Source organism: Coregonus clupeaformis, chromosome 30 (assembly GCF_020615455.1).
Source record: "Coregonus clupeaformis isolate EN_2021a chromosome 30, ASM2061545v1, whole genome shotgun sequence".
Lineage (NCBI taxonomy): Eukaryota > Metazoa > Chordata > Actinopteri > Salmoniformes > Salmonidae > Coregonus > Coregonus clupeaformis.
Window position 1 is genome coordinate 52,813,463 of NC_059221.1, and position 20,063 is coordinate 52,833,525.

Consider the following 20,063-nt stretch of genomic DNA (forward strand, 5'->3'; position numbering starts at 1 on the left):
CTAGACCACGTAGGATATTCATTGTGGTAATTGGTAACAGAGTCAATCACCAACTAAAAGCCAAGAAAATATGTGAGTAAGAAAAAAATTCAGGGCTGGGTTTTACAACTTTTTTGTCTAGAACAGCAAATACTACATTGAAAGTCATCCCTGTTGGGTAAGAAAAAAATGAAATCAAACAAGATGTATGTAGACACGCATGATTGTATGTATGCACGCATGACTGTATGTATGCACGCATGACTGTATGTATGCATGCATGATTGTATGTATGCACGCATGACTGTATGTATGCATGCATGACTGTATGTATGCACGCATGATGGTATGTATGCACGCATGACTGTAAGTCACATTGGATAAAAGTGTCTGCTAAATGGCATATTATATTATTATTATAAGATGAGTAGATTGTGAACATTGTCCAGACAGCCCTTATCGTGCATGGTGTGTCACTGTCGTAAACACTTAGTATCTCTCTCTCCTCTTCCTTACTCTCCTCCTCTCTCTTCTCCTTTGTCTCCTCATCCCTCTATCGTTTCATTTTTTCATTCCTGCTGGGCCCTGTAGACAGAGTTATTTGCTGGTTGTCTTCATGTTTGTCTTCACCACAGGGAGCTTACTCTCCAGCCTGATCAGATGCTCTGCCACCTGGTCCTCAGCCACCTCCAGGAAAGCTGCCATCTCTGGGGTGTCTACTCTCACCAGCTCCCCCTCCTCTTCATCCAACTCCAGGACAGCAGCCATCTCTGGGGTGTCTACTACTCTCACCAGCTCCTCCACCTCCACGTCTCCCTCTCCTGCCTGCAGGGCCTCATTCTCGGCCACCTCCACCATCTCTGTGCCCTCTGTGTGCACCACTTCCACCTCTCCATCCCGGAACTTCTTCACGTGGAAGGTGAAAGGAGGCACGCGGTACACGGTTGTCATGGAACGGGCGTAGACGGTGTGGTCGGGAGTCAGAGACTTCTTCAACATCTCCTTGGAGCCCTTCAACTTCTCCTTCCGCTCCATGTTGGGGGTCATCTTGTTGCCCAGCTTGCCCATCTTCTTCTCCAGGCTATGCTTGGTCTTCTCCAGCTTGTCGTGGGTCTTCTGCCGGGTCTTCTCCAGGTTATCCTTGGTCTTCTGCTTGGTCTTTTCTAGGTTTTCCTTGGTCTTCTGCACTCTCTTCTCCCTCTGCTCTTTGGAGAAGACCTTCTTGATGTTGTCCACGCGTGCCTTGCTGGTGCGTTTGATTTTCTCCGCCCGGGACTCTTCGATGATCTCCTCAATCTCCACCTCCTCGTCTGAGTTGAGGCCAGTGTGCGCCACCTCACCCCCCTCCTCAGGGATCTGCTCCAGCCCCCCTTCCACAGAGCAGCCCTTAACTACATTCTCTGCCGCCTTGGACGACTTTAGCGAGGCTTTAGCGGCCTTATTCTCGTCCTGTGAAGACACAAAGGAGAGAGTGGATGAGGTTAGACAACAGGAAGAGTAAACATACAAAATAAGTATGAAAGTTTATGTTTAAGGCTCCAGTTAGGGTAATAGAAACAGCAGCAGATCCTGTTTTTCAGCCAGCTGATAGATAGACTCGGACAGTATTACATCTTTTTTATTCTGTTTTATTATTTATATTTTATTCGTTTTCAAGCATAAGTTTAAAAAGACAGTATTAAATCTACCTCATTACATATCAGTACTCTGTGAGTGAGATAAGATGTTCCTATTCTAATGTGTTCATTCAATGTGTTCACAGAATGTGATTTGTCCAATATATACACACATTTTCAAATTGACTGCATGATTATAGTGGTTATATTGAAGTGTCATGTAAAAGCCTGAGGCAGAGAAAAATAATGAATATCAATTCATATGAATGTGGGCTTTGAGATGGAAATGAAATTGGACATTTATGTGTATGATAAATTATTAATCTTCATGGCTTGCCTCAGACACGTAACTTTACATTTATCAGTGGCATAAAAAAATATATAAAACATGACTGCTACTGGTGGCCAGCCCCATCTAGTGGTCTTACAATAAAAACTGACCAAGACTCCTAAATCAGCACAGACAATGAAGAACTGTTCAGCCAAACTACTTGATACGTGTTCAGTACACAGAATAAGTAATCACAAACAGCTTGTGAAAGACTTAAAGAGTATGTCATACAGGTTTGTATGGTGTCTCATAATGAAACTAGCATACTGAGCCAACTAGACGCAAAAGCATTTCCTGCTATTGGTAAACTACTTTACTGCCCACTCCTACCTCGCTGAATCATTGTGATAACTGTGATATATTTTCTTCTGGTGTAGCTCATGCATACACACACACTCAGTCATTCAAATCCACTCAGTCATGTCAATGCCTATATTGGAGGGTTGATCAATGGCCATTTGCCTTATTAAAACTAGCAAGTGCAGCCGGCATGTTGTTCCAAGGTGTCATCAGGTGTCCACTTCTCTCTCTCTCTCTCTCTCTCTCTCTCTCTCTCTCTCTCTCTCTCTCTCTCTCTCTCTCTCTCTCTCTCTCTCTCTCTCTCTCTCTCTCTCTCTCTCTCTCTCTCTCTCTCTCTCTCTCTCTCTCTCTCTCTCTCTATTTCTCCCTAATAGGCGGTATTAGTGAGTGTATGGATGGATACCTACAGCCTTTCACACGTCAATGTCACTGGTAGGCCTCCTTCTTTACAGCTCATCTCAGTAAGCGTATTACATAACCTAACCCTTTGATGTGGTTATCACATATGTGAGTTTCAATCTGACTAAAGCATCTCACTCTTAAATGTTACATCAGTCACAGTCTGCTGGTTCACATACAAACAGAGGTTTCAGGCAGACTTTATTTAAAGTACCATAGTCATTCATTCTAGGGTACACATGGAAAGTCTGTGCTACAGCACCATAAGAAGACCCTGATACTAGTTTCTAGCATAACCAAAATAACTGCAAAGTTATAGCAGCCTGCACGAGTACGCTACATCAGATATGGCATTGACTGTTCATAAAACCAGTACTTCACACTGAGATTCACAAATACTCACACACAACCCATCTGTCCAAAACATCAATTGACACCTATGCTTCTCTGACAGCTGCCACTCACTCATCGTCCCAGTGATGATGTTTTCACAACATTAGAGAAATGTTGTTGTATTATCGGATATCCACTGAGGGAGACCAGGAATATGTAGAGAATGTTATCCTTCCTAATGCCCTATGCTAATCCTAGCATACCCCTCTGACCCTGCATCCCATAGATATAGCTATGTCTTTGTTGTCACTGGCCCGCCCTGCCCCATCATAGCACTGCTCACATCACACATAACCCTATCTTGCACTGACTCTACGCACACTCACAAGACTATATATACACTCACGCACGCAAACACTACACCGACACTCATCTAGCTACCTCAATTACCTCGTTGATCTAGTACTGGTACTCCCTCTATATAGCTCCATTCTTGTGTAGTTTATTTTATCCCTCATGTTACTATTCATTGTGTTACCATGTGACTTACAAAACTGTATTTGATTTGACTTTCACTCATTCTGAAAAATTATATAGTATCACTTATCTCTTCAAGTGTCTCTTGCTTTTTGTTTTTTTACTCTCTCTCTCTCTCTCTCTCTCTCTCTCTCTCTCTCTCTCTCTCTCTCTCTCTCTCTCTCTCTCTCTCTCTCTCTCTCTCTCTCTCTCTCTCTCTCTCTCTCTCTCTCTCTCTCTCTCTCTCTCTCTCTCTCTCTCTCTCTCTGAACTCTTTCACCCTGTCTCTCTCAACAATATATCTCTCTGTACACACTGTCCAGATTTAATGTTGGAAAACTGGCCCAGTCCTGAGTGTCTGCGCTGAGTCACCTTCCCCTCTCCCCTGCTGTGTGTGTGTGATCTCTCACTGAGAGCATGGTGGGGAATGGGGATAGGTCGGCTTGTAAGCAGGGAGTGAAACAATCACAACTGAGTCTGTGAGCTCTGTTATGACACTGAGGGTTGGTGTGCTCATCTCTGATGTGGTTTTATGAAGTGTGTGTGAGGTATGTTTGGTTTGTGTGTTTGGATAGCTTTTTCTCTGGAGAAATTCTCCCTTTCTCCTCCTCTGCCTAAAAATAAAACTCTCATCTCCACTCTTTCCCCTTTCCCTGTCTACTTTGCAATGTTTTACGTAATCACACTGCTTATCGATTCCTGAGGGAGATTATCCGTCCGTTAGATGAGTTTGGCATGTGGACAGAGTTGTGCATAACTTAAGGCATTACGATGGAACAGATCTGTATCGCCTTATTCAACCAATTCTATTAAACAGCAGAGTGATCCATCAGGAACTGCCGATGTAAAAACAATGATTTAACAAGGCCATAGCAACCCATCCCAGTAGTAAGGTTAAAGATGGAGTTTTGCATCATTGTGACACATGGGAGCAGGTTTGTAATGTTTCTTAATCTTCACATCTCATTAAAGCTGTAATCATTTTCCTCTCCTACCTCCTCTCCTCCCTGCTGTTACCTCATATGAAATAATTGTTTATCATTTGTTCCTTCCTGTGTAGGTGTACTCCCAGAGCATCTAGCCCTCCTCCTCCTCCACCTCCTCAATTAGTGCCACTTTCCTTTCTTCCCTTGTTATCATCAAGACAATAATCCCCGGACACTATCTATTTGTTTAATCATAAATCAAACAAGAGGCTCGGGATCACAACTAATGCAAAACCAAGGCTTTTCATGATGCGGGGGGACTGGAGCAGTGTACACTGTTAAACAGGATAATGTGATGTTCAAGCCTGCAACATACAGTGAGGGAAAAAAAGTTTTTGATCCCCTGCTGATTTTGTACGTTTGCCCACTGACAAAGAAATTATCAGTCTATAATTTTAATGGTAGGTTTATTTGAACAGTGAGAGACAGAATAACAACAACAAAAAATCCAGAAAAACGCATGTCAAAAATGTTATAAATTGATTTGCATTTTAATGAGGGAAATAAGTATTTGACCCCCTCTCAATCAGAAAGATTTCTGGCTCCCAGGTGTCTTTTATACAGATAACGAGCTGAGATTAGGAGCACACTCTTAAAGGGAGTGCTCCTAATCTCAGTTTGTTACCTGTATAAAAGACACCTTTCCACAGAAGCAATCAATCAGATTACAAACTCTCCACCATGGCCAAGACCAAAGAGCTCTCCAAGGATGTCAGGGACAAGATTGTAGACCTACACAAGGCTGGAATGGGCTACAAGACCATCGCCAAGCAGCTTGGTGAGAAGGTGACAACAGTTGGTACGATTATTCGCAAATGGAAGAAACACAAAATAACTGTCAATCTCCCTCGGCCTGGGGCTCCATGCAAGATCTCACCTCGTGGAGTTGCAATGATCATGAGAACGGTGAGGAATCAGCCCAGAATTACACGGGAGGATCTTGTCAATGAGCTCAAGGCAGCTGGGACCATAGTCACCAAGAAAACAATTGGTAACACACTACGCCGTGAAGGACTGAAATCCTGCAGCGCCCGTTCAAGGTCCCGCTGCTCAAGAAAGCACATATACAGGCCCGTCTGAAGTTTGCCAATGAACATCTGAATGATTCAGAGGAGAACTGGGTGAAAGTGCTGTGGTCAGATGAGACCAAAATGGAGCTCTTTGGCATCAACTCAACTCGGCGTCTTTGGAGGAGGAGGAATGCTGCCTATGACCGCAAGAACACCATCCCCACCGTCAAACATGGAGGTGGAAACATTATGCTTTGGAGGGGGGGTTCTGCTAAGGGGACAGGACAACTTCACTGCATCAAAGGGACGATGGACGGGGCCATGTACTGTCAAATCTTGGGTGAGAACCTCCTTCCCTCAGCCAGGGCATTGAAAATGGGTCGTGGATGGGTATTCCATCATGACAATGACCCAAAACACACGGCCAAGGCAACAAAGGAGTGGCTCAAGAAGAAGCACATTAAGGTCCTGGAGTGGCCTAGCCAGTCTCCAGACCTTAATCCCATAGAAAATCTGTGGAGGGAGCTGAAGGTTCGAGTTGCCAAACGTCAGCCTCGAAACCTTAATGACTTGGAGAAGATCTGCAAAGAGGAGTGGGACAAAATCCCTCCTGAGATGTGTGCAAACCTGGTGGCCAACTACAAGAAACGTCTGACCTCTGTGATTGCCAACAAGGGTTTTGCCACCAAGTACTAAGTCATGTTTTGCAGAGGGGTCAAATACTTATTTCCCTCATTAAAATGCAAATCAATTTATAACATTTTTGACATACGTTTTTCTGGATTGTTTTGTTGTTATTCTGTCTCTCACTGTTCAAATAAACCTACCATTAAAATTATAGACTGATCAAGTCTTTGTCAGTGGGCAAACCTACAAAATCAGCAGGGGATCAAATACTTATTTCCTTCACTGTATGTCCTGAGCCAAATAATTTGTGATTTTGAATTCCGTACTTTGGTTTATTCTGACATACTGTACATTATACCTCATCACTGCCAGGCAGATTGGCTGTTCAGACGTTTCATATACTGTATTTTTACATCAGCATCAACCAATACCACACCCTTCCCCTTATTAATCCTTGTGCTGGTCTGACGTTCACAATGGTGCCAGTGGAACCTATCATAAAATGACCATCGCTTCCTTATCTGGTGTTGTGTCCTACTGAGCCCACGGTGTGTGTGTTTATTTTGGGCTCGCCTTTCCCTCTCTCTGGATTCCATCCATCATTCCCTGGCTACTAGCCACTGTAACATTCTGCCCCCTCCCCTCCTAGTCTCTCCTCCCAGTCCTCAACAGGGCAACAGATAAACACAGGACCATGTCACCACGGCAACCACCACTGCAGAATATCGCCCCTGGTGGGGTGTGAAGCTTAGCCTGATAAATGACTTTGGAGGATGATGACCCCATAGCGACATCATCGGAGGAACTACTGTCCTACCACGCTACTGTACTGAGTTCTATGGAGCAGATTAGATCCAGTTGAGAAAGAAAAGGAAGAAAAGGAAAGCCGCACACTCTAGGTTGTACTCATGGATAGGACAGTTTATGTAAATGAGTGTCACAGACAACTGCTTGACAACACCTTTTACAAGAAACTCAGAAGTGACCCCACTTCCCAATTTCAGAACACTATCTTTACTGTCCTAGATGTAAGTCGCTCTGGATAGGAGCGTCTGCTAAATGATGTAAATGTAAATGTAGATGGGTATTTAAGTTCTGCTCAAATCACCAAAAAATAACACGTTTTTTGGGCTATTCAACACCCTAAAATTGCCACTTTCTATACTTTGCCGAAATTACACAAGAATGTTACAAAACCTCCAGGGCGCCCTATTGTAGCGGGCATTGATGCAGTAACAGCCCCTTTATCGACCTTTGTTGACTTTTTTATTAGACCTCTCGCAGAACAGCTCCCCTCCTTTGTAAAGGACACCAGCAGTATGATCTCTATTATTGAATCTCTTGATCCTCTCCCTGATAATACCTTGTTAGTTACTTTTGATGTTGAGTCGTTATATACGAATATTCCACACGAGGGCGGTATTGAAGCCATGGAACATTTTCTTCTGCAACGTGACCCAAATGAACTACCTTCCATTGCATGCATTATAACACTGGCTGAAATAGTACTCACACACAACTACTTCATGTTTCTAAATTATTTCTTTATTCAGACGAAGGGTACTGCTATGGGATCCCCTATGGCTCCTAACTATGCTAATGTGTATATGTGGGTTACATTGAGAAACAGTACATTTTCAATCCTCTCAAAAATGTTTTCTTGCCTAACATTATTATTTGGAAACGGTACATTGATGATATTTTTGTTCTATGGAGGGGTGACTTAAAACAGCTCCAGGCATTCATTTCTTAACTCTTGTTCTGAGCACCTGAGATTTACTATTTAATCTGACACACGTCAAATCAGTTTCCTTGATCTTCTGATTTTGTGTGAGGATAATGTTCTATACACTGATGTTTACAGGAAACCTACTGATCGTAACAGTTTGTTGAGGGCTGATAGTTGTCACCCGCTTCCCTTGAAAAACAGTTTTCCGTACAGCCAATTCTGTCGAATCAAAATAATTTGTAAAAAACAATCAGATTTCGACAGAAATATGGCTGAGACGCAAAGAGAGGGGGTACAAAAATAGTCAGATTAATACTGCCATTGAGAAAATTCAAAACAAATCGAGACTTAACCTCTTTCAGGGACAGTCTCGCAAAAAGAAGCATTCTTGCGTTCTAACTACACGCCATTCAAAGTGCTCTGAACAAATTAAGGGAATCGTTCACAAACATTGGCACATTCTAAGGTCCGATGACAGTATTGGTAAAGTGTTTTCGGAACCTCCCTTGGTTGTATTCTCGCGGGGCAGAAACCTCAGAGATCAATTGGTAAACTCGGATTTACCACCCCTAAATATCCCTGCACAACGTCTATTTGCGCCTCTACGGGATGGAAACTACAAGTGTAACGGCTGCGCTCAATGCAATGGCACTTACAAATGTAGATCCTTTAAATACCCCCAAACAGGGAAACAGATCTCAATCAAAGGTGTTATTACGTGCTCCGTTAAGGCAGTTATTTATCTTATAACTTGTCCTTGTGGTAAATGTCGTACATTTAACAAAGGCATAATCCTAATACACGACATAAACATTATGTGGGTAAAACAAAGCGCGAATTAAAAGTACGAATCTCGGAACATCAAAAACTCGACATACCCAGTCGCTGCCCACTTTTAGGAAGCGAACCACTCGATTTCGTCCCTACGTTATATCGGCATCGAACGTCACCCTCCCTAGGAGAGGGGGTGACCTCGACAACTTATTGTTAAAACGAGAGGCTGCCTGGATCTTTAATTTAAAGACCCTTGCTCCCTTCGGTCTCAATTTAGACTTTGATTTGAAGCAATTCTTGTGATTATTGTGATTTTGCTATTCATTGTAAATGTTTGTGGGCCTATGTAGCCAAGTTGTATCTATTATCAAATCAAATCAAATCAAATTGTATTGGCCACATGCGCCGAATACAACAGGTGTAGACATTACAGTGAAATACTTACTTACAGCCCTTAACCAACAATGCATTTATTTTTTAATAAAAAAGTAAAATAAAACAACAACAAAAAAGTGTTGAGAAAAAAGAGCAGAAGTAAAATAACAGTAGGGAGGCTATATATACAGGGGGGTACCAGTGCAGAGTCAATGTGCGGGTGCACCGGCTAGTTGAGGTAGTTGAGGTAATATGTACATGTGGGTAGAGTTAAAGTGACTATGCATAAATAATTAACAGAGTAGCAGCAGCGTAAAAAGATGGGGGTGGGGGTGGGGGGGGCAGTACAAATAGTCTGGGTAGCCATGAATAGCTGTTCAGGAGTCTTATGGCTTGGGGGTAGAAGCTGTTGAGAAGCCTTTTGGACCTAGACTTGGCACTCCGGTACCGCTTGCCATGCGGTAGCAGAGAGAACAGTCTATGACTAGGGTGGCTGGAGTCTTTGACAATTTTGAGGGCCTTCCTCTGACACCACCTGGTATAGAGGTCCTGGATGGCAGGAAGCTTGGCCCCAGTGATGTACTGGGCCATACGCACTACCCTCTGTAATGCCTTGCGGTCGGAGGCTGAGCAGTTGCCATACCAGGCGGTGATGCAACCAGTCAGGATGCTCTCGATGGTGCAGCTGTATAATTTTATTAGGATCTGAGGTCCCATGCCAAATCTTTTCAGTCTCCTGAGGGGGAATAGGCTTTGTCGTGCCCTCTTCACGACTGTCTTGGTGTGTTTGGACCATGATAGTTCGTTGGTGATGTGGACACCAAGGAACTTGAAGCTCTCAACCTGTTCCACTACAGCCCCGTCGATGAGAATGGGGGTGTGCTCAGTCCTCTTTTTTTTCCTGTAGTCCACAATCATCTCCTTTGTCTTGGTCACGTTGAGGGAGAGGTTGTTATCGTGGCACCACACGGCCAGTCTGACCTCCTCCCTATAGGCTGTCTCATCGTTGTCGGTGATCAGGCCTACCACTGTTGTGTCGTCGGCAAACTTAATGATGGTGTTGGAGTCGTGCCTGGCCATGCAGTCATGGGTGAACAGGGAGTACAGGAGGGGACTGAGCACGCACCCCTGAGGGGCCCCCGTGTTGAGGATCAGTGTGGCAGATGTGTTGTTACCTACCCTTACCACCTGGGGGCGGCCTGTCAGGAAGTCCTGGATCCAGTTGCAGAGGGAGGTGTTTAGTCCCAGGATCCTTAGCTTAGTGATGAGCTTTGAGGGCACTATGGTGTTGAATGCTGAGCTGTAGTCAATGAATAGCATTCTCACGTAGGTGTTCCTCTTGTCCAGGTGGGAAAGGGCAGTGTGGCGTACAATAGAGATTGCATCATCTGTGGATCTGTTGAGGCGGTATGCAAATTGCAGTGAGTCTAGGGTTTCTGGGATAATGGTGTTGATGTGAGCCATGACCAGCCTTTCAAAGCACTTCATGGCTACAGACATCAGTGCTACGGGTCGGTAGTCATTTAGGCAGGTTATCTTAGTGTCCTTGGGTACGGGGACTATGGTGGTCTGCTTGAAACATGTTGGTATTACAGACTCAGTCAGGGACATGTTCAAAATGTCAGTGAAGACACTTGCCAGTTGGTCAGCACATGCTCGGAGTACACGTCCTGGTAATCCGTCTGGCCCTGCGGCCTTGTGAATGTTGACCTGCTTAAAAGTCTTACTCACATTGGCTACGGAGAGCGTGATCACATAGTCATCCGGAACAGCAGGTGCTCTCATGCATGCTTCAGTGTTAGTTGCCTCAAAGCGAGCATAGAAGTGGTTTAGCTCGTCTGGAAGTCTTGTGTCACTGGGCAGCTCGCGGCTGTGCTTACCTTTGTAGTCTGTAATAGTTTTCAAGCCCTGCCACATCCGACGAGCATCAGAGCCGGTGTAGTACGATTCAATCTTAGTCCTGTATTGACTCTTTGCCTGTTTGATGGTTCGTCGGAGGGCATAGCGGGATTTCTTATAAGCGTCTGGGTTAGAGTCCCGCTCCTTGAAAGTGGCAGCTCTACCCTTTAGCTCAGTGCGGATGTTGCCTGTAATCCATGGCTTCTGGTTGGGGTATGTACGTACGGTCACTGTAGGGACGACGTCATCGATGCACTTATTGATGAAGCCAGTGACTGATGTGGTGTACTCCTCAATGCTATCTGAAGAATCTGTGTGTGGAGTAAAGGTGGTCTAGATTTTTTTTTCCTCTGGTTGCACATTTAACATGCTGGTAGAAATTAGGTAGAACTGATTTAAGTTTCCCTTCATTAAAGTCCCCGGCCACTAGGAGCGCTGCCTCTGGATGAGCGTTTTCCTGTTCACTTATTGCCTTATACAGCTCATTCAGTGCAATCTTAATGCCAGCATTGGTTTGTGGTGGTAAATAGACAGCTATGAAAAATATAGATGAAAACTCTCTTGGTAAATAGTGTGGTCTACAGCTTATCATAAGATACTCTACCTCAGGCGAACAAAACCTTGAGACTTCCTTAGTATTTGATTTTGTGCACCAGCTGTTGTTTACAAATATACACAGACCGCCACCCCTTGCCCCAGCCGTTCTATCCTGCCGATGTAGCGTATAGCCTGCTAGCTGTATGTTGTCCATGTCGTCGTTCAGCCACAACTCTGTGAAACATAATATATTACAGTTTTTAATGTCCCGTTGGTAGGATAACCGTAATCTCAGGTCATCTATTTTATTCTCAAATGATTGAACATTGGCTAATAGGATTGATGGAAGAGGCAGTTTACTTGCTCGCCGTCGGATCCTTACAAGGCACCCCGACCTACGTCCACGATATCTCCGTCTCTTTCTCATGCGAATGACGGGGATTTGGGCCTTGTCGGGTGTCTGTAGGATATCCTTCGCGTCCGACTTGTTGAAGAAAAAATCTTCGTCCAATACGAGGTGAGTAATCGCTGTCCTGATATCCAGAATCTCTTTTCGGTTATAAGAGACGATGGCAGAAACATTATGTACAGAATAAATTACAAATAACGCGGAAAAACACATAATAGGACAATTGGTTAGAGGGCTGCTATCCATGTTTTTTGTATGTTCTGTTTATCTGTGAATTAACCAATGCTATTAGGCCACACCCGGCCATGATTACAGACACCTGCGTGTCCTTTGACACTATATAAACTAGTGACCCGCAGTGTTTGTCCTTATACCCTGATGAAGACAACTTGTCTGTCGAAACATTGGTTATTAGGTTATTAAATTATTGCATCTGAGCTCCTAGAGTGTGCGGCTCTCCTTTTCTTTTACAAGTGTTTTACTCCGTTAGCTAGCACCTCGCCTAAATAGGTGTGCGTTTCTTTCGCCTCAATCCAGAACATAACTAGCAACATCATACTAATATAATCAGTCTTGCTACAGCTAAACAGTACATTACATGACCCCTAAGCAGCATGTCGGCCTGGCCTACCACTGATTCCATTGGGGTGATGTAATAAGATGATGGGTGCCTCGCCCACCTCCAAACAATGCCACATAGAACTGAGAGAACAGATTGAGAGGGCAGAGCTCTCTGATGCCAGCCAGCCACTGTGTCTAGACTAGGCCCCATGAAAAAGCTCTTTCCCCCGACCAGCCCTGCTGCACTTGGTTCCTCCAGAGTCTGACCCTGTTGAGTCTCAGAGCCTCACTGCAGAATAACAATCAGGAGCTGTGAAGTCTGGAACAGGAAGAGGCTGCAGCCAATGGAAAAACTGCTCAGCCGGGCATTCTGGGAAAGGCTGAAGTCATTAAAAACGTAGGACGTTACATCATAGAGGGAATCGCCATCTCCTGTGTCGGGGTGGTGCCCCGACGCAGCCTGATTAAAATCATGTACGAAAGGAAATGCATGTCTTCGCAGCCATCAGTAGCTTTCCCTGTGTGTGATTAATGAAGTCTTGGACAATGAGAGAGAGAGGGAACGTACGGAGGGAAAGAGTGCAGATGGAGATGGAAACTCCATTAGTGTCCCTGTGTTACCCTCCTTTCTCCTCCCATTCCAGCCATGAAAAAGTCTGGTCTACATGTATGTACGCTACTATGCTTGAAGGAGTGCCTGTGGAGAATGTGGTTGGTTGAGTGTGTGTGAGTCCTTACAGAGAGAAAGAGGGAGCTCTGTTTGTTAATGTCTGTTTCTTTGCTGGAAAGGGAGAGTGGCCTGGGGGTGCCTGAGTCATAGCTCATGGAAAAGCTGGCAGATGGAGGAGATTTAGCACTGGTTACACCGTGTGTGTGTGTGTGTGTGTGTGTGTGTGTGTGTGTGTGTGTGTGTGTGTGTGTGTGTGTGTGTGTGTGTGTGCATGCGTGCGTGTGTGTGTGTGTGGCACACGCATGCTTGTGTGTATGTGGAACAAGAGTGTCTGTAAATCTCTGAATGCAAATCTGTGTGTGTTTGTGTACAGTGTGTGTTGGCTATGACTGTATATTCTATGCAGGGTGCTGAGTCCAGACAAGCCAACATCGGTCTAGTGCTTATGAGTCGTCTCTCTGAGGGAACCACTCCCTAGGAGGTATTCTGAAAATACACAAACCAGCCTGAGGCCCAGAGAACACAGTAAACAAGTCATACATTCTACTGACTGAGAATGAAATAACAGAGAGAGAGTGGGTATATGTGAGAGAGAGAGAGAGAGAGAGAGTGAATGAGAGAGAAAGTGTGTGTATGTGTTAGAGCGAGAGTGAGAGAGAGAGAGAGAGAGGTATGAGTAGAAAAGTAGAAGGTACAGTAGTAAACAGGCCTCTTAACATTTAAACTCTTGCAGTCCCATCGATGCTGCATGAGGCCTATCCTGTTTTGGCATCTGAATGCAGCGTTTTACTATTAAAACCTTCAAAGGCTTTCTAGTTTGGTTATTTTTCTCTGAGGGTGAGTGTTCTGCCTCTGACTCATAGGCACTGGGGACCATTCTTAACCACACACTAGTTGCCATGGATGACGACAGAACAAACAGTTGTCCAAACCACAACAGCTCTGGCTAGAAGGCCACTATCGAGTCTCTTTCTTCTCCTAGCCAGCCCAGGGCCCATTTTCTACAACACAAAGCCACACTCTCAGACTCTCTCTCCTTAGATATCAGTCACAGTCCTATGACATCAGCATTTTATAACATCAATTAAATAAACCTAATATTAATGTCTGTCTGTCTTTCATGACCTATCAACAATGTCATGTGGATTTGATAATTCTTGTAGATAATGAATGTCACAGACCAAATTGTTTCGTAAAGTAGATTAGGACATGTTTGGATGACATTAGGATTGATGCCAACCCTTTACTCTGGTACCCTCCCACATGCATCAGATATTTCACAAGAACAGGAGAAGAAGAGATGAAGCCTAGTGAGGTAAGAAGTGCTACTTAGGTTTTACTAGGCAATGGGCATCTACTTAATTTGAGCCAGTTCGCTACAGCAGGAAAATAATCCTGCAGCTACAGTAAATGTGAATTATTATATGGATTATAATGAATTTACATTTTTTGTAGGGGTTGAAACATTTTTCGTTAGGGCAAATCAAGTCTGACATTTAAAAGTGTAAATTACAAACTTTAGAAGCCTTTTTAAACCTTGAATACACTACAAGTTTGCATTTCATGCTGTGCAGGAAAAGAGTAACAAAAGAGTGATCAAATTAAGATCCTACATCTGTATAAGGTACCTCTACTCCCCATCTTAATCAGAGACAGACAGCCCCTGACCTCCCTCCACCATTCCTCCTGGGGCAGAGATGAGAGGCATGTCTGGTGAGTCACCCTGACAGCTGTCTGATCCTGTCTAGCCCCAGTCTGCAGTATGCAGCTATGCCTTCAGCTTTCACAATGACCCATCTGCCCCCCTTCTGGGACAGGAGCAGGGATGGAGGGGTCTGGCAGTTATAAACATGGGGCTAGCAGCTGATGTACTAGAGGCTTCTGTACATTTCCATTGCTTAAGCCTCTTTCTGTAGGTATAGTATTTTGGGGTTCAACACATTTAACACACTACTATAATGAGAATCTTTATTTACAAGAAGCTATTACATAGTCTATGCATCCCAGCTCACTCTTTCAGTTCAATTAGACACAGCCAAGGCACAGAGATCGGGTTCTCTTTCCATCTACCTCGGGCATCCTGGGGAATCCTCATGACCACCATCATGACGCAGCAGAGGAGTACAAAGGGAATTCTGTGTAAAGACCAATGGCACTTTCTGCTCCTCTCTGATCTCACCATCCCACTATGGCACAGAATGTAACATAGCCCAACTGTGATGGCTTCACATGAAATGAAGCAGTGGAAATACACTCTACACCTCTCCCTTTACAAACTGAATTCCAGACAGGCAGGTTGAGAGAGTTCCCTGTATTCTATTTTGACACAATGGTGGTGTAATGGTACATTCTGTTTGACACAGGAAGGGAGTTCCTTGGGGTTTCTGTCAAAGCAATGTGTGACCTCACCACACAGGAGTCTAGCGGGGATATCCCTTTCCAGGGCTCAGCCAATCCCCTCCACCTCTCTCCATGACTAAACCACTGGAATCGCTTGGTTACCACCAGTCAACTGTCTACATGGCATCACCAGCCATCATGGAACCTTTGCTTTTCTACATGTTTTTCTGTATAACTGGCACATCTACCTCTAAAACGTAGTGATTCTGTAATGTTTGTACTAAGATCTGATCCGAACTTCTAACATTAATAACAGGTTGACAGTTTAGATATAAAGTCTGTATCAGATTGCATCTGGCTGTAGTAATGATTAATGAGCCATCATTCCTGCCTAATAACATAAGACACACATCAAGCCATCAATCCTATGTCATGTCAGTCTGGCTTTGGTTCTAACTGTATCCATTGTGTAACTGATTCTGCTTTATCTAAAGGGCACATCCTTGTGGGAGGGAGGGGGATGTTTTCATGGAAAAGGTTTGACATTAGAGGAAGAGCTTTTGTTCTCGGTCTTTGTCTGCTCGTCAGGTGTGCAGCAGCCTCTGTTTTGGTTGACGCAAGACGCTCTATCAGACTATCCCTGGAGTTTATTAGGACCAACACAATCCAACGTGTCCTCCTTCCCCTCATCCTCTTCTGGTGGAAGTTTTTGCCACCTGAGATAACTGATTAATATCTTATTATGAGATATGCCTGAGTTGTCAGAATCTCTACATCTGAAGTTAATATCTTATTGTTGACATCAGCATACCTGGGTGGGAGGCACTAGTTCTATTACCTGCACTTAAATGTCTTCCCTCTCAAAGAGAGCGGTGTTAAGTAGTTCTAAGCAGTGATAGTCTCCTGAGTGGCGCAGTGGTCTAAGGCACTCCAGGCTCTGTCGCAGCCGGCCGCGACCAGGAGACTCATGGGGCGGTGCACAATTGGCCCAGCGTCGTCCAGGGTAGGGGAAGGAATGGCCGGCAGGGATGTAGCTCAGTTGATAGAGCATGGCGTTTGCAACGCCAGGGTTGTGGGTTCGATTCCCACGGGGGGCCAGTATAAAAAATATATATAAAAAAATATGTATTCACTAACTGTAAGTCGCTCTGGATAAGAGCGTCTGCTAAATGACTAAAATGTAAATGTAATCGCAGTGCTAACTGTGCCACTAGAGATCCTGGTTCGAATCCAGGCTCTGTCGCAGCCGGCCGCGACCGGGAGACTCATGGGCGGCGCACAATTGGCCCAGCGTCGTCCAGGGTAGGGGAGGGAATGGCCGGCAGGGATGTAGCTCAGTTGATAGAGCATGGCGTTTGCAACGCCAGGGTTGTGGGTTCGATTCCCACGGGGGGCCAGTATATAAAAAATAAATAAAAAAAAGGTATTCACTAACTGTAAGTCGCTCTGGATAAGAGCGTCTGCTAAATGACTAAAATGTAAATGTAATGTGTCTTAAAAAAGGGTGAAATGTGGGAAGAGTAATAGCAACTAAAGCCAGGGTCTAACCCTTCACCCACTCCTTGATAAGAAACCATTTTAACAGCTTGATCAGTCTAACGCCTCCGTACGCAGTCTGTTAGGTTAATAATCTGGGTTATGAGTGGCCATAACCCTCTCAGTGACAGGTTATAACTCACAGGCCAGTGCCAGGAACACACAGTCCGAGCAGCAGGCATCAGTATGGGGACATGTCACCAGCTAATACAGCTGCATCTGGAACTGCAGGACACACTCTCTGAATACAAAAATATGGATAGATATTCTCATGTTATACACTGTGTTTAGACGTTGACATCTAAACAGCCACACACAGAAACACACACTGACACAATCATTCTGTGCTGCTGCCAGTGGCTAAATCCAGTCTCACTCTATGAAACAGGACCCGCCGCCATTCCATTCCACATCGCTCCAGGAGTATTTATAATCAAAGCACCAGCGCAGATTTTATTTTACACGGTTTCTGACAAATTTGGCTGAGTTATTACTATCTTGGCAGTGGCCTTCTGAAGTAAGGGTTAGAGCGTAGGCTACACCTTACAGTAAGCAACATGTTTTCAGTGGTTGCTCCAGCTCCCACAATTCTGTGGACTGGAATTGGAACAAAATATCTGTTAACCAACCAAGAACGGTGAGTGGCGGATGGACAGGTGCCCTGATCTTTAGCTTGCCTGGCAAATCACGTCTTCTGTTGTGGCAGTGAGGTCTGTAAGCCAAGAGGGCAGTGGGTGGTTGAGCCCAGTGCAGACGTCTGTGTCATACGAGTAGTTAATGTTTGTATATCTTAATAAGTGCAGCTCACAGTGACTTCATTTGGTCCCCTTAATTCGGTCCTCGTGCAAGAGTAAAGGCTTTGACCCACACAAACGCACAAAAGTACACACGCATGCACTCATTGGCAGGATGAGAGCTGAATTAGCTAATGGGTAGCAGGAAACAACAGTCTTGTGGGTCAGTGATTCAGACGACACAACAACAAGTGATGCTGTTTCCCAGCAGGACCTCACCTCTCCCCCCAACAGCATCAAAATGAGCCCAGCGTGAACCATGCACATTGTTAATAATGCTGCAGGTGCTCCAGCTGCAAAATCTACTGGTGATATATAAACAGACATGGACAAAGAGACACACACTACAGTGGTTTCAGGCAGTAACAGAAAAGCACCTACGCAAAAGTAACAGTATCTATCAGCCATTCTCTTCTCAAGCCTTCACACAGCCATGATACCCAGATACGAGCTATGAGACAGATCTATCAACCTTCATGAACACATTGATCTTTGTAAATAAATTATTAGAAGGAGAATAGCATTTCATTACCCTTTAGTATTTGTTGGGGGTGACTGGGACTGGGTGTGATAGGGTAGAGCAGGGGTCTTCAACAGGCGGCCCATCTGTTTGGGCTTCATTCTGTCAATTTGCAGTGTACAAATTATTATTATAATATTCTGTCCCCTCGACCATCCACTCAGAAAAAATCAGCTTGAGGTTGAATCTAGTTGGGGACTTTTACGGTTGAGGGAGGTGTAAAGAAAGACAGAAGAGAGGTGGATAGAACCTCTGCCGCTGGGGGGCATATGTAGTCTGGTTTTAGCGGCACGCGGCGCTACCACCAGACCAGACCACGGCACAGCCCTCCTAGATCTGACAGAACTATGTAAGAAATATGGCTGAAACTCCACCAAGCTCTCTGAGTTATTAGGTGGAGCTAAATTATTAAACCTATCCAGTCATGTATGGTATATCTGTTTCTATATCCGTGTCTTGTGTTAGGGGCCAGGGGTTGATTTGAAATTAGGCATACATTGCATTCTTTAGGACATAAACTCTATGAATACTGTGACAATAGAATAGAACAATCCCATCTGCTTAACCTGAAAATAACTGTTCTGTGATCTTGAAACATAAAGCTACAGGACAAAGCACGAAGAACAATAACAGGGGAAGGCCTACACCCCTGTTGTCACATTGTTAAAATTATACACAATCCTTTTACACAAGTTAGATCAAAGTCAGAGAGAATCCTTTCAAGCCAGGGCATGATACTGTGATGTGAAACCTATCCAAGCGCACCTATCACTGCACTCTTTCTTTCCCAAGAATAAAAAGGAAAGAAAAACAAAATTAATGACGGCTCAGTGCTTTTGGCTGAACTCCTCCTGAAGCCAGAACAGAGAAGCAGGAGATAATCTGTACAGGACCACAGACTGCTACACTGTGCCAATAGATAGCTGGCTCCAGGCTGTTCCAGTCTGTTCCTGGGCCATGATAAAGATGGTGATGATGGGAGGGAGAGCCAATAGAGAGAGCCTGTGGTTTGGAGTGGACTCAGGATGTTCAAGGAAAACCCACACCGGAGGAAAGAAGAGGAACATTTTATTTGACGCAAACCTACAAGATTGTAGGATCATCTTGTCAAAGCAAGGCGAGGGCTTCCCCTTCTTCCTGGCTTGTTCTGGCTGTGGTCTTCCTCCCGTTCTGTCCATACAACTTTTAGGATCCTCTGAATTCTCAGGCGGACATCTTAGAACGAGAATAACAATAAAGTAATTGGAATTAAGGTGAAAGGTCATGAAGGGATACACTTCAAATAAACTGTACATGAACGGCTTACCAAAACGGATATAATGCAACTTCTAAATTTGCACTCAACATAGAACATAATACCATGTCAGTGTCGCATTCAGAAATTTGAACTGTGAGGGAGAGGGGCAGTGAACTGACGTTTCACACACACAAACAGACATGCACCCTAGTATTTAATCTCTCAACCAGTGTTCTACAGAAGAGCTGACACGCAACAGTGAAATGTAGAGCCTGCCAGACATCTCTCCACAAGCTGTAGGAACCGGAGGGTGGGGAGGGAGAGGAGAATGAGAGCGGGGAAGAGAGGGAGGGGGGAGCGTAGGGGTATGGATGACAGGAGAGGTTGACCCAGAGGGGAGTGAGAGACGGAGAGTGAGTGAGAGAAGGTGGGAGATTCCAAGGGGATGAATCAGAGTGCTAACTTGGGGCTGCTGTCTACCTTTCCATTCCTCTCTCATTCTCCACCCTACTGTACGCTATCATCACACCCCTCCCCGGTTCCCCCACAGTGATCACAGTGAGTCTGGGAGGACAGGTTAGTCCC

General features: G+C 44.6%; 1 protein-coding gene across 1 annotated transcript in view; it reads right to left on the reverse strand.

Annotated features, from left to right (window-relative positions):
* Nucleotides 1-329: 329 nt before the first annotated feature.
* The window catches only part of LOC121570539 (caveolae-associated protein 1), a 33,066-nt gene continuing 13,332 nt past the window's right edge, over nt 330-20,063 (reverse strand). The window contains exon 2 of the mRNA XM_041882010.2: nt 330-1,428. Within this exon, the coding sequence (XP_041737944.1) occupies nt 577-1,428 (852 nt within the window). The 3' untranslated portion in view covers nt 330-576. The remainder of the gene's footprint in view (nt 1,429-20,063) is intronic.